This window comes from Haemaphysalis longicornis, unplaced genomic scaffold (assembly GCF_048455015.1).
Source record: "Haemaphysalis longicornis isolate Haplotype H1 unplaced genomic scaffold, Haemaphysalis longicornis Haplotype H1 scaffold_3, whole genome shotgun sequence".
In the NCBI taxonomy this organism is placed as follows: domain Eukaryota; kingdom Metazoa; phylum Arthropoda; class Arachnida; order Ixodida; family Ixodidae; genus Haemaphysalis; species Haemaphysalis longicornis.
Window position 1 is genome coordinate 231,029,454 of NW_027526335.1, and position 14,506 is coordinate 231,043,959.

General features: G+C 49.2%; 1 protein-coding gene across 6 annotated transcripts in view; it reads right to left on the reverse strand.

Annotated features, from left to right (window-relative positions):
- LOC144176041 (uncharacterized) overlaps positions 1-14,506 on the reverse strand; it is a 90,771-nt gene that overhangs the window by 49,118 nt on the left and 27,147 nt on the right. For 3 of the 6 annotated variants that reach the window (XR_013323760.1, XR_013323759.1, XM_077705159.1), the window contains 2 exons: positions 10,311-10,418; positions 7,405-9,194 (listed from right to left, as the gene is read on the reverse strand). The exons of 2 other annotated variants lie outside the window; for them this stretch is intronic. Coding sequence is in view for 2 of the 4 variants with exons in the window: in XM_077705159.1 (XP_077561285.1) it covers positions 9,040-9,194; positions 10,311-10,418 (263 nt within the window). In the remaining 2 variants the exon portion in view is untranslated. Of the gene's footprint in view, positions 1-7,404; positions 9,195-10,310; positions 10,419-14,506 lie in introns of those variants that run through there. One more of the 6 variants, XM_077705161.1, reaches the window with a different exon arrangement.

The following is a 14,506-nucleotide window of genomic DNA, read 5'->3' on the forward strand; positions in this document are numbered from 1 at the left end:
ATCATCAGCGTTCTTCGTCTGGGCTGTAGACATCGCGCTAATCTTCTATGATGCTGTAGTACAGTAAAAGCTCGTAAATTCGAACTTGAAGGGGACCATAAAACTTTAAACGTTACCTAAGAATTCGAATTAAGCGGAGTTCGAATTAGCGGGTGGGCGTCCGAATGAATGGACATTGCACCGCGCGGCGCGGTCATAACGCAAAGAGGCCACCTAAGGACTCGTACACGATTTTCTGCGTACGCCACGAGATCGCAGGCCTAGAAGAGCGACCGCGGCACGAAGAAAACCTGCAACGCCATACGCCGGAGCGCTGGCGCCGGCGGAGCGGCGACCGCTGCGGAACCGAAATAAGCTCTCTCAGCAGCGCAGCGCGCGCTCTACCCTGTTGTTTTTGTGCTTTGTTTTGAATCCAGAAAATTTGGTTTGGTTTGGATCTGCAACGCATTGCAATCAGTCTGGGCCGACTTATTCTGCCAGAAACGATGGAAACGGGGGAATCCCAGTTCGAATTAACCGTTCTGGATACCAACGCGTTCGAATTATCGCGAGTATTCCCCCATTGAACACAGGGCTTTGCCGGGCCCGGAACCTCAGTTAGAATTAACCTTAAGTTCGAACTAACCGAGTTCGAATCAACGGGCTTTTACTGCATAGAGTAAACCCAGCATCGCAAGTCGAACCATAGCGCTGCAGTTTCGCTGGATTTACCTTTTCGAGGGCGAAGGGGCTCTGAATTTTTCGCACGTGCCGAATACAAACTGACTTGATGTTTTGCACGTTGTAAGGACTGCAGGATTTCTCCTATGTTCCGTGCTTTTGAAAGGGCTACTTTTGGGGTAATGTCACGTGATGCATACAGTGGAGCGAACTTCACAGAAGCCCAAATCTTCTGGATGATCAGGGGGGGCGGGGATCTTGGGAGCTCACGATAGCGTGTGCATGACCATTTATAGTGCGTTGCCTGGAGCATATATGACTAGTAAGTCTTGATGGGTATAAACAGTCAATGTAAAGTTTCCGAACACATTGAAAAGGGGGTTTACGTTATTAGGTGGTCACGAATTGCAAAATGAGGGCGCATTTCGGGCGCTTGGGGGCTGTAGGTAGTGGCAGATGTTCGAGGGAGTCGTCGATGAATGTCGCAGTCCACAAAATACGGAAAATAAACGGGCAGCTTCACAAAGACGTGTTAATCGAGGTTGAGAAATGCGGGCATGCTTGATGTCGAACGTATAAAAAGCTGCGGCATGTAAAGCACAACGCGACAGCTCAGAGGTTCAAGGGACATAATATGCGGTATGCGTGCGCCTTGCGTAGATGCTATGGGTGGGTTTTGTGGTGGGGAAATTGCACGTGCACTCCATCCTACATTGTGTATATGTTGGAATGCTCAATATGCCGCAAACAATATATAGGCGAAACGAGTCAACCTATGAGCCTACGTCTTAACGGTCACCGGGCAGATACTCGTGGCGAATCCTCCATAGCTGTAGCGCAGCATTTAATTCACAAATTCAACTCCATGGAACCTACTGGAATTAATGCGTCTAGGGTCAACTTGGAATCCCTGCGATATTCACCGGGAATACAGAATTAGGCACTGTCTTTCATATACCTTATCCAAAGACTATGACCCTGCCTTCTGTTCTTTACCTGGTCACCTAATTTCTTTTATTTTTATTCCTTAGCTTCCAGCTTAATACTCGCCCGCATTCCTCCACCCTTTGCTTTTGGAATTCCATTTTATTTATTTAATTTCTCTTTTTTTACTCCGCTTTGTCTTGTGCCCCGTACGTCACTCTAACTTTATCTCTTCGTTTTGGAGTTTCAAGACAGGCCTGTTCCAGCAATGTTGCCGTGGGTGACACGTGCCATTTTACATGCCGGGTCATTGCTTTTTCTTTTGTGTGTGGGTTTGTGTGGTTTCCCTCCCGGTTTTTTTCTCTTTCTTTTTTTTTTTGACCTAGTTATTTCCCCCTCTCTACCCCCTCTTTGACCTGAGGCTTGTAGATAGTTTCTGATAAGGACCCCACTCTCTCCGCCTGGTCTGCTTTCGGCGGTTCTGAGAACCTTTCGGTATGCCCCGCGGCGGGTCAACAAACACCCTCTGCTCCTTTCTCTCCAAAAATTCCCGGAATATCAACCCCCGGCGGACTTCCTTGAGACCAACTTCGCGGCTCAAACTATACAACCTTCTTTCCCCCTCAAGTTGTCGCAGAGTGACACCCTCATCATTCACAAGGAGTCTCTCCGGCGCTCCACGCGTGCCCTTCTTCCCCCGCGTGGGTCGGACCTTCCTGGCGGTTTAACCCGCCGCGAGGAGGTGGCGCTTCGGAGAATCCGCGTGGGCGCAGCTTTGACCCCGGCGATAAAGGCCTCATGGAGGACGCAAGTTCCCCCAGAAACATGCCCCTTCTGTAAAACCCCTGCCACTGAAGCGACCCTGGACCACCTCCTTGGTTCATGCTCGGGCCTCCAGGCAGCACGAGTTCGTCACATGAGGGCCCTTGGGTACCACCCAGGACGACCACCTGACCTTCGCCGCTGGACGCATGGTCCCCAATACCGGCCCCTCCTCGACTTCATTGTGGAGACGGGACTGCTGGACTACATCTAGTTTATGCCAAAGGGCGTACTTGCGTAAATAAAAAAAGATATCTCCCTCGACATACTCCCAAACCAATCCGCTTTCTCAATTTCACTTCCTTCTTTTCTTCTCTCCTCTCACCGGGGGCCTGCCCCTATATAAAGCGCGACAGCCAGGCGAGAGATTGCCCTGACGAAAGCAGGTCTCTTTTCTGAAACGTTGGCAACAATCGTGCTTTTACCTTGTTCGAAGTTTTTCTTCTCTTGTGTTCTCTACCATTTTTTAATAGTAAAAAATGGGTATAGCTTCTAACAAAACTGTTTATTGGTCGACGTTTCGATCGGATGCCGATCTTTCTCAAGACAACATTTCGTATTTCTGTGCACGTATTGATAAGCTCGTCGTCCAACGACGCCTAAAAAAGAGAGAGGGGGGATTTGGGGAGTAAGGTAGCAACAAACACGCTCTCGGCGAGGTGAGGTGAAGGTTTGCAAAAAAGAGAGAGAGAGAGAAAAAAAAGGAAAAGAAAGAAAACGCAAAACAAAAACAAACCTAAACATGCAGAAAAGAGAGAGGAGCACCATGAAAAGAAAGCGGGTGCATCATGATCTACATGTGCGTACACTCAAAATATACCTAAAGGCTGGGATCGCCCCCCGGGGCCTTCTATCATTAACACCATCGATGCATACGTTTAACAAACGTGAAACAAAATTGGAACGAAACTCTTAAATCCGCATCACTTCAGCTAACTAAAATCGTAGTGGATCATTGTGATAATACACTCGCGTCTCTGAGGGCGGAGGAGCTTCGTGCTAGGAATAATATTGTCCTTTCTGCGCTGGAGGCCAGCGAACTGGAACTTTTCGAGAAAAAGAAGACAGATGAACTAATGAGAATCAAAATTAAAAAAATTGTCAAGGGATAAAGTTCCATACTCAAACGAGTTTTCTGTTCCATACTCCAACGAGTTTTCTCAAATCAATTCAGCTCCGCACCACACAGACATTGGAAATTCCAAAATTACACCCCCAATTCCACCGTGCAAGTCGAAAGAAATGTCAAAAACTCAAAAGAACATAGATGAAAACATAATTAACCTCTCCGGGGTACAGCTTACTATTCATGAGCGGTCGTTAATCTTGCGCGGGTTGACATTTTGCCCAAGTACCGGCCGATACAATGAGTTTAGCTTGCTGAAAGATCTGGACAATTTTTCACGTCGCTCTTGCAGCCAGTGAGACTGCGCGTGACCATGGCCGAAGCGAAACCTGCGGCTCGTTCCTCGACTCACCCGATCAACTACGACGATCGCTGAGCTGAATTTGTAGATACCGCGCGTCGTTCGCAAGCAATGGATAAAGCAGACAATCGTGAAGCGTTTTTTGCCTTCGGAAACAGTGCGCGCACACGCCGGCCGTGCATGCCAGCTCGGCACACTCAGCGGCTCGAACCGGCGCAGACCGTGGTAGCAACCGCTTGTCGCTGCTCTTCCGAATCAATGTGATCGCTAAAAAGAAGTACAACATGCGGGAAGGTAGGTGTTAGCGTGATGAAAAATTGTAGTAGAGATTGTTGTCAGGGCTTATTTTAAAAGCGGCGATCAGATATCTGCCGCAATGCTAAGCCTACGCTGACCGGTGGCGGACGTTCGGCGATCCGACCGATCGCCGCGGCGCGCGGTGCGCGGAGCGGCCAACAGATGGCGCTACCTGCGCGGAAGCATCGAAACAGGCAATGCAGATGTCTTGGTCACCGATCGCTCAAACGGCAGTTATAGCTGAAATAAACTGGTGAAAGTGTTACGGATTGTCATTCGCAGTTGCACAGATAGCGACGATCAAATACCCGCCACGACGCTAAGCCTAAAGTTACCATCACCCGAGCCGACCTGAGCAACGCAAGCCGGTTGCGGGCTGCCGGGGGCGCCCCTCTACTTGCCGCGCGCGAGCGCCTTGCGTTTGGGTTCTCCCAACTTCTTGGGGTCCCCGAACGTCGGCTTCCTGTGCTTGCGGGACAGGCGCTCGCTTTTCCGCGCGCCTCCCACACCCCCGCACGCGCGCGTTCACTCTCCTCCTGGCTGGCCGAGCCGGCCGGTCCGCACAGCTCGCGCCGTCAGGCCAGGCCGTCTGGCCGCTCGCGCCGACGGCTGATACGTCACTTCCGCCTGCCCGTAATGGCCGCGTTTTGCCCAGTTTCTTTTTCAAAATCGCCGATTTTTGCTGGTCGCTTGCGGCGTAATTACGCACATTTTAGGCGTCATACTTCGTACATCGCGGTCTTTTTAGTCATACTAAGCAGGAACAGTGATTTTGCGCGGTCGAAATTTTGAGTGCAGCTGGCCTTAAAGGGACACTGAAGTGAATTTGTCAAGCTCCCGTTTTTGCTTGCACTGCGTAGACTGGCTCAAATTAGCACACTTTTCATCGTTTATCCGGTTGACAAATCGGTAATTATTTTACAAAGCGCGAAAGAAGAAAAACTACCATGCGCGGTTTGCGGCGGCCGCACCAACTAAGGCTGTGACGTTGGGAGGAGGGGCGCCGTGATTGGACGATGCCCAAGGTTAGCAATCAAACAAGTTTCGGTTTCGGTTTCGGTTCTGTAAAACATAACCAATGGCGTTGTTGGATGGACATTCTCAATATCTCAGTAATCATCGTACCGCGCTTCTGCCATGTTGCCGGCTGTAAAATGCACAAGATAAGCCTCCCAGGACGGCTTGTAGTCGCAGCATTCACTAGCCGAGACCTACGCAGTGCATGAACGCCCTCCGCGTATTCGCAGACGCCCAAATGTCATGCGCTTTTCCCCCATATTTGGAGCTTGCCTCCCTCATGCCTGTATCGCAAAAAGCGTGTTCGCACCAGGCCAAGGGTCTGTTCATTCTGGCCTGTGCCCACTGCCTGCAAGCAGTCGGTGCTTATGGCAACAGCACGCCAACGAGAACTCGCTAGCGCGCCAGTGCCAGCCTGCGCGCGTTTTGTGAACTAGTTCATGTAGCCATGAACGTTGCGGCCCAAAAAAGGTGAACTCAATATAGAAAACATCGGCGGAAAACAAAAAAGTTAACTTACAATAAAGAAACCGCGTACCCGCGGGGATTCGAACTCGTGACTTGCAAAACAGTTGCGGTGACATACCTAGCGCCCCAGACCACTGAGCCACGGAGCGGGATGCGAGGGTTTTGCTAATATAGGGTATATATTGTACAACCGGTTTACACTTTTATTTAGTTTTGGCATTTCAAGCAGCTTAGGTGACTATTTGTTGTACTGCGCTCGTGCAGTAAGCGTCGCCCGAGTTTCCGCAGTAGCTCACGTCTAGCAATTGCATTTCGTAGACGGAAAAGCGTTCGCAGATGCGTAGTCGTGCTGCTGACCGCTGTGCTTGTTCGCCCAGCGCAAAAAAGTGCTTCCCGAGCCCTAGTTTTACGCTGTACGGTAAAAATATCAGTTTATTTTATTTCCTTAGTACCTATATTGACTTCGCTGACTCTTCTCCCGCCTTCAAGAGGCCTTATATTTTCCTACTGGCGTACCAGTCAGCGAAGCGTCGCATGTGCGTTTGTGCAGCGCTTGTGTGAAGCGACCTTGGCTTGGAGCTAGATACAGTGTACAAACAAACCAAGTAAAGAAAGGCACATTCTTCCATTCACAAACGTGTCCTGGCTTCGTTTCAACTAAGCGAACGAATTGCGCCCAAGCAATTTTTTTTAGCCTCCTTGATTGCGACGACCCGCCGGCGGCCGGCGGACGAAACGCTGGCCGACTGACTCTGTCTGAAGGCCGGGGAGCCGTGCAGTAGCGCAGCCAATTGCCAGCTCATCCCCTCCTGACGTCACACGAAAACGCCACAGAAAATGGGCGAGCGTAAAGAGAGGAGGACAGCGTTTTCGAATTTGTTTTTCTACTAAATAAAATCGCGTAAACCCGCCTAAAGTGGTCGAAACATGGCCTGGGGACTCCGGACTACAATTTGCGCTAGTAATCCCGCAATGTTTACATATCACTTCAGGGTCCCTTTAAAGTGTGGACCTTGTTGTACGTTTCGTTTCATTCTATTTCTAGTTGTTTAGTTGAGCAGACATGGCTTCAGTAAAATTGTGGTTAGGCAAATACAGACAGACAGATAGATAGATAGATAGATAGATAGATAGATAGATAGATAGATAGATAGATAGATAGATAGATAGACAGACAGACAGACAGACAGACAGACAGACAGACAGACAGACAGACAGACAGACAGACAGATAGATATATAGATAGATAGATAGATAGATAGATAGACAGACAGACAGACAGACAGACAGACAGACAGACAGACAGACAGACAGACAGACAGACAGACAGACAGACAGATAGATAGATAGATAGATAGATAGATAGATAGATAGATAGATAGATAGATAGATAGATAGATAGAAACTTTATTGTTAAAGTGATGGTGGGGCGAATCAGCCGCCTCGGTGCAGGCAGCCGCTGAGGGCCCTGATGATGTGGACCCCCAGTTCCCGTTGCTCTTGGGGACTCGCCGCAACAGCCAGCCACTCTCCGGTGTAATTGTGTGGTTGTGTAGGGTTGTAGGGGCACACCCACAGAATGTGGTTCTGGGTACGGGGAATAAGGCAGTGCGGACAGAGTGGGACAGGGGTGTCTGGCATGCGTTGGAATAGATGGAGGAAAATACAGAATGCTGATTCAGTAGACCCGGAAGGTAGCCGTGAGTCAAGGGAGTAGGGCCAAAAAGCACACAACTCCGCACTTAAGAAAATTGTACACATTTGTTAAATGGAAGCAGTACAAGATTGGTATAAAGCAGTGCCTTGCATACAACAGATTTTATTGAACTGGAGTAGTCAATGAAAGGCGATGTCGGTAGGACAATAAATATATCTAGGATTGGTGGTTAATTGAAGAAAATACAGTGACGTGCTCTGTCATGTTATTACACTTTCTGCCATGGTAAATACAACAAATGACCTAATATAACGCTGAGGTTCAGACCACATGTATGCCCATATAAGGCTTTTCGTGCTGTTTCACCCGCGAAACAGCACGGTCACCTCGATCAGCGTGGCGGATTCCCGGCGCGTCTCTGTGCATTCGGAGTGAACTGCAGCTGAGACTATTCAGAGCCGGGAGTCACCTGCACGTCGCAAGGCTGGACATATTCCAATGTTTAGAATCTGTAGCGATCAGATGATGGCTTAGTTTAATATAATTATTTGTTGGGCGTGTTGGTTCATGGCTTCAAAAAATGAAAACGGGCGCAAAGGACAAAGACACAGATACACAGTAGACGGGACGAGCGCTCGTCCCGTCTACTGTGTTTCTGTGTCCTCGTCCTTTGCGGTCTTCAGTTTTGCATGAATGGGCATATCTTTAAAACTGGTTCCCCGCCTGCAGGCTACTTTAATTTCACACAAACATGGTATGAAAAATATCGAGGCAGGGTGGGGGGGGGGGGGGGGGGGAGGAGTGGCACGTGCGTGGTGTGCATGCCCTCCCCAATACCCCTGTGGCTACGCCGCTGAGCGTCTTTTAAAAACTCCACGCACGTTACTCTGTTTCCGGGAAGATCGTTTACCTTTCTGGTCATTATCACGTTGAGCAGGGATTGCTGGAGTCTTCTCTGTAAAAATGTATAGCTATCGATGTCGGGAAGTGGATTTCGTTGTTTATTGTGCGGTTTATGTGTGTTTGTGTCGGCATCCTTCTGCGCCTTGTCTTCACAACTGGCGAAAATATCCTACCCCGAATGTTTGACTCCACTGCCACTCCACAAATTTTTGCGGTGTGAGCTACACTTGCCGAGGTTGAGCAGTTTCGCGTGGCTCCTGGAGAGCCGTGCTGCGCATGCGCGAGGAGCAGTGACGTCACACGGCGCACAGAACATTTCCCGCTGCCCGGAGTCTCTCGCACACCCCACCTCCCTAGCGTCTTCACCGACCTCCGTTCCGCACGTGGCGGCCCGGTCCACTTGATGATCATGCGAGGGGTGGCTTGGTGTGGAACCAATGGCTCGTGCGTCGCAGCAACACCGGCGTGCGCCTATGGAACCAGCTTAGCTCTGGGGCGGTTGGTGACGCTGCGCCGGAGCCGCTTGATAAATATACATGTGTCACATAATGCGTATACCGTGTGTGTGTCATTGAAGCAGCAGTAAGCATGATAATCAAGCTAATCCTCGGCAACCAGGAAAGCTAAGAATAACCAGTTGAACCTTAGCTCACGCTACGTAAATCCTGGCATAGCCGAGCTAAGCCACTGCTAATTTTTTATTCACTTTACAATTTGGCCTACTTCTGTTTTCTGGGGCTGTTGCTTTTGGTATAGTTCTTTCTGCTTGGTTGTAGCGCGCTGAATTGTATTTGGGTATAATGTAATTGCCTAACCACTCATGAAACAATCCATAGGGCGCTACGCCTGGCAGAGATCACATATTTAGGACCTCTTTGCATTGCTGGCGTTGCGACAACTGGTAGTGTTGACAGGAATCATCTCCGGGGGACGGCACAAAGCGCAGAAGTTCTCCACGCAATCCCGGGGTGCGTTGTCGCGCAAGCTCTCCTTCACGAGCAACTCGCATCGCACGTCTCCTACACCGAAAATGAGATGTTTAGTTAGCAATTAGCACTCGCAGAAAACTTGCTCACGAATATACTCAAATAAAAACAAGCTGGAAGAATAATGGATGCAGTACTGATTGGGAAAAATTGTACATGTAAAAATTAATAAAGATTCTGATCAATAAGAACTCAGGGCCTAATATAAGACCGCTGTTTACGTTACGCGGTATTCCGTTCACAAATGAGCAGGCCTACAGTACATGCTTCCTTGAATGAGGAAACGAGCCTGTGATGTTAAAATAATCTATCCCGTCCTTAATTGGGAGGCCCTGAGAGCCGCGAGCAGTCGTTTGAGAGCGTCTGGTAACAGCAATTTGTTTCTCCTAATTGAAAAGTATTTCATTAAATCCCAAAAGAGACCAAGCAAAGACTGCTGCATGTTGCTGCACAAATTGTACGATTTCCAGGCCATGCCTGTTGAGCACCCGCAAGGTTTCACTCATGAATATCGTGCCAACCGGCCTTAAGTGGCACCCCTGCCTTGTCCATCGCCACGGCTTTATCACATCAGCCCGAAATTTCGATGAACGCCTTCCAAAATTAGAGTCTGAGCTACAGGCCATACGAACCCCGGTAATAGTGCTGCCGTCAGAAAACAGCCACGTCACATACGAGCTAAGTTGCTGGGCCAAATGGTCTACGCCGCAGGATAGAGCCACTTCCCGAGGCCCAAGCAGTAGAAAGAAGTGCGGAGACTCCTCGTGCAGTGTGCGCACTACAAGCGCTTGGCAATACAAATGTACAGTCTCCGTAAAAATTTTCTAGGCCAAGCCAAAGGCTTCTGGACTACAAGGAATTCAAAGAATTAGCTTAACCTTTCCCTGCGACGAAATTAATTTATGACAGTATAAAAGAAAGGTGTTTTCTGTAGCTTTCCAGCATAAAACGTTTCAGCCTCACTCGAGAAGTGGGCTTGCGCATTGAAATCTTTGCGGCCTGCGCACTTTCGGCATGGCCCAGAAAATTTTGACAAAGACTGTACGTATTTGTACAAGGAGTCATTATGGCGCTTTCTAATGTGCTTCTAGCTTTATGAAAGACATCTCGTATCTTCGTTCAGTAATAGTCCGAAGGGAAGGTACTTACGTTTTTTAGATTCGCCTCCTTGAGGGACCTGATTCACCGGTAACGTGTGTGAAAATATTAGGCAGTCTTGTCCGCTCGAATAAAGTAATTGAACTGTCCCTTGCATATCTATAAATCAGAGTAAGTGCAATTATCCGCCAGCTGTGTATTACAGCCGCATGCATTTCGTGTAATAAAAGGGATCACTAACAACCTGCAAACTTCGATTTGTATACCTTATCAATACTTACAATTTTATTCAACGCGAGACGATGTTTCTCCTTTGTAGTAATTGACAACGGCATGTTTCCAAGCACTCCGTTCCAAAATACGCTAATTACGCACTTGACTGAGATGGCAAAATGAGCCTAAGGACAGCAAAGCGCTTTCGTGCTGATGGCAAAAGCATTTTTAGCTAATGCTTAAATACCAAAAGCCTGGAATGCGTTTTTATCACCTCGTGTTTTGGATTCACCTCGTGTTTCGTTCACCCACTAACCCTCGTCGCTCACTACCTCAGTACCAACGTCGCTCGCTACATATGGACCTCGGAGGCCTGGTTTGACCACCAGGGCGAGACGACCTCGTACTGGGCAACCGTTCTTGATCACCAGGTGACCACCAGGACGGAGACCGTTTGATCTCAACCCCATGGAGCGCAGACCTGGACATGGGTCGTGAAATAAATGCTTACTCTCTCTCCTCTCTCTCTTTCTAGACAGCGTGAACCGGTGGTGAATCACTTTTTGTTATTAGAGAGATATATCAGATCGGAAAAACGGTTCCGGTACGCTGTCTACCGTCTGGACGCACCGCGATTGCGCAGAACCCTACCGAAAAATGGAGCGACTTGGCCGGACGGTACCGAGATGTACTGTGTCTGTCGTTCCAAAGCGGACGGCCGCTTTGGAAAACTTTGTTGGACGTACGCTTGGCTCACGCTTAGTCGAACAGATTGTAAATATGAGATCGTTTAAGAAAAATGAGGTTGCAACAAGTGAAATCCGCGCGAGTCTGACAGCTTAAGCAGCAAGCGAAACACGGTTCCGACCCAACTGCCGTGGCTTGAGTCATCGAGCGACGCATGTACGATAGCTTCTTTTAGGTTAAATAAAGGCGATACAGCTACATAACTAGTATTACCAGCAACATGGGGCCCGTCTACAAATCGGCGAGCGAGGAACAGGCGGTATCAGTGCGAGGGACTCCCAAATACAACAAAAAAACTAGAAGCAGCCAGCCGTATGTACTGAAAGCCCAGCTTGACCTGCTAGCGCAATCTGTTGAGATGGAGTAGAGCTTATTTCACGCTTCATGTTCACGCAGTCGCTCGTTCGAATCTCCGTAGGGACGTTGAATATTTATTTTTAATACTGCCTGTAGCGCTGTGAGAACCGAAACCTAATATTTCAGGATAGGAAACACCACAGACTCACGAAGAATTGCCTAACTACATACATCCCGAGTCGCTCCCAGTCACGGTAGCTTGTCCGGTAGTTACGGTCTGCTTGGAACGAGGCTTCCCTGGTACGGTCCGGTAACGGGTACCAGACCGTACCGGCAAGTAGCGATCAGTAGATTCGTCATGCATGAAAGCACGGCGTTCTTTTTTGTATTTTTGTTTAGTCACGCGAGCGACGAAATGTTCCTGACTGCTGGTCAGGCTGCGAAGCAATGTTGCAGGGGACTCTCCGCGCATACATAGCAAACACGCAGTAAAATCAAACGCGGTACTAATGAATGGTGCCACCCTCCTAGTGCTGCTATGCAGCATGCGCGTTCCTCGTTGTAAACATAGTTGCAGCCTGGGTTGAGCCGTTGGCATTTGCACTGAATGGCCAGGAAAAGCACCGACGTCATCTCCAAACCGCCGCCGACAATCTCCGCTGAAGCAGCGCTGTGCTTCCTGTTTCTTAAGTCTCCTTCTCCGCTTTTTCCTGCGTGCTCCCACTGTGCCTTTCTCCGCACTTCTCCTCGCCCTCGTAGTTTCGCTCGTTCCGCTGCGCTCTTCTCTCCCTTCAGTGGCGTCCATGCCCACTTTTGGCTACTGCAGATCCATCCTACAATTGCCCGGGCTTCATGCACCGACCTTTACTGACAACAAAGTATATATTCCTTCCGGCTTGCCCAACCTCCTACTCGTTCGGTCCATTCACCGTAATATGCGCCCGGAGGTGAACATCGGGCAGTGAACACCGCGCACACGTCCTAGCCCGCAAATAGCTCATGGACCAGACCACCGCCTATGGGGACGCCGGCCGTTATAGCCGACACGACACCTATATAGTCACCGCTGTCTTCGAACCCTAAGCAGCCACAAACTATCCGAACGAGCTCACCTGATTTCCTGAAAAGGCGGCTATTGCACTAGAGTTCGCTCATCGGCCTAACCAAACAAGTTATTTTTTTTAAATTTCATTTTAGTTCATGGTGAAACGAACGGGAGGCTGAGACTAAAGGCGCATGTGGCCTACAGAGGCCTCAGCCACCCGATTCACAGTGTCAGCAAAGAATTTGAAGTTCCCAAATTTGAACAAATTTAAACATAACGGCACAATCTTAATAGCACAATAGCACGAAATCACAATCATTAACATATACATTTATTATACAAAAAATAGGTCTAGAAACGCACAGACGAACCAAAGTGAACAAACCGACATGGCAATACGCGGGCCTTAAATTTAAAAGATTAGAAAGCGGCCTTTAAGAATTTAGCTCGGGGCAGTCAGTCAGTCAGTCAGTCAGTCAGTCAGTCAGTCAGTCAGTCAGTCAGTCAGTGAAAACTTTATTACACACCAGTCAAAAAGGGAGCGTTAGGTGCTCCCTCCCCCTATCAGTCGGCCGGTATCCCTTGGGACTTGGCGGCTTCTAGGGCGAGACCGATGGTCTTGCGCTGAGTTTCGGAGGTTCGGCTGAGGAGTAGTGCCTCCCAGGATGCTACGTTTCGGTGCGGTTTATTGTACGAAGGACAAGTCCACACCATGGGGATGAGGTCTGCTCGACCCTTACATTTCTTACATCATGGATCGACGACTTTGGGAAGCCACTTACTATATAGGACTGGGTTCTGGAAAACTCCCGTCTGTAAACGTCTCCAGTAAATCTCCTCTTTTCTACTTAGCTGCGGATCCGCAGGAGGTAGTATCTTCCTCTCCAGTCTATAATATTGCGTGATTTCACTGTAGTCACTCGGCCCTTCGTTCGTCGTCATTTGGGAAGGAGGTTCGGCATGCAAGGCTGAGGCCAACGACTGGACATCAGCAGCGGCGGCGTTGGCGGCGGTCGCCCGGACTGTAAGACCTCGGGCGGTCGCATGTGCTTTCTCATTCCCAATGAGTCCCCGATGAGCTGGTGTCCACACTAACGTTACCTCTTCGGTTGTAAAGTTTTTTATGTTTTCGAGGATACTCCAAGCGGCGCTAGAGATCCTCCCTCGGTCGAAATTTCTGATGGCCGATTTAGAGTCGCTCACTATCGTTCTAATTTCCGGCCGGGTCATTGCTAAGGCAATGGCTACCTCCTCGACCTCCGTCGCGTCCCTACTCAGTAACGTGCAACACGAGACTGGGACCCCGCTTTCAGTAACCGCTACTGCTGCGTAAGCGGTTTTACTCTGATATGCCGCTCCGTCGGTGTAAAGGACGTCCGTCTGTCCACCGTATCTGGTTTGCAGGGCTTTGGCTCTGCTCTTTCGTCTAGCTTCGTGATACGCGGAATGCATGTTTCTGGGCATGGGTGTGACCTTAATTTTCTCCCTGATCGACTTTCGTATTTCGCGTGTATCTTTGGCTAGTTCACTGGTCTGGTATCCCAGACGTTCGAGTATTTTGCGACCCGTCCTGCTGCCCAACAGTCTCTGCTGTTGCGATGCATTTGCCGCCTCTATGAGTTCATTTAAAGTGTTTGATACGCCCAAACTAAGAATCTTGGCCGTTGACATGTTCGGGGGAAGACCTAGCGCACATTTGATTCCCTTTCTTGTTATTATGTCCAACTTATTCTTCTCGGATTTTGTCAGCCTCATGTAGGGGGCTACGAAAAGGATCCTACTGATACCGAAGGCCTGAAAAACCCTGAGGAGGTTGGGCTCCTTCATCCCCCCATGCTTATTTGAGATGCGTTTCATCATTCTGCAAACATGTGCCACCGCATTCTCTAGTCGACGTATGGTCTCCGTGTTTCTGCCGGTGTCCTGGACATAAAGCCCCAGTACT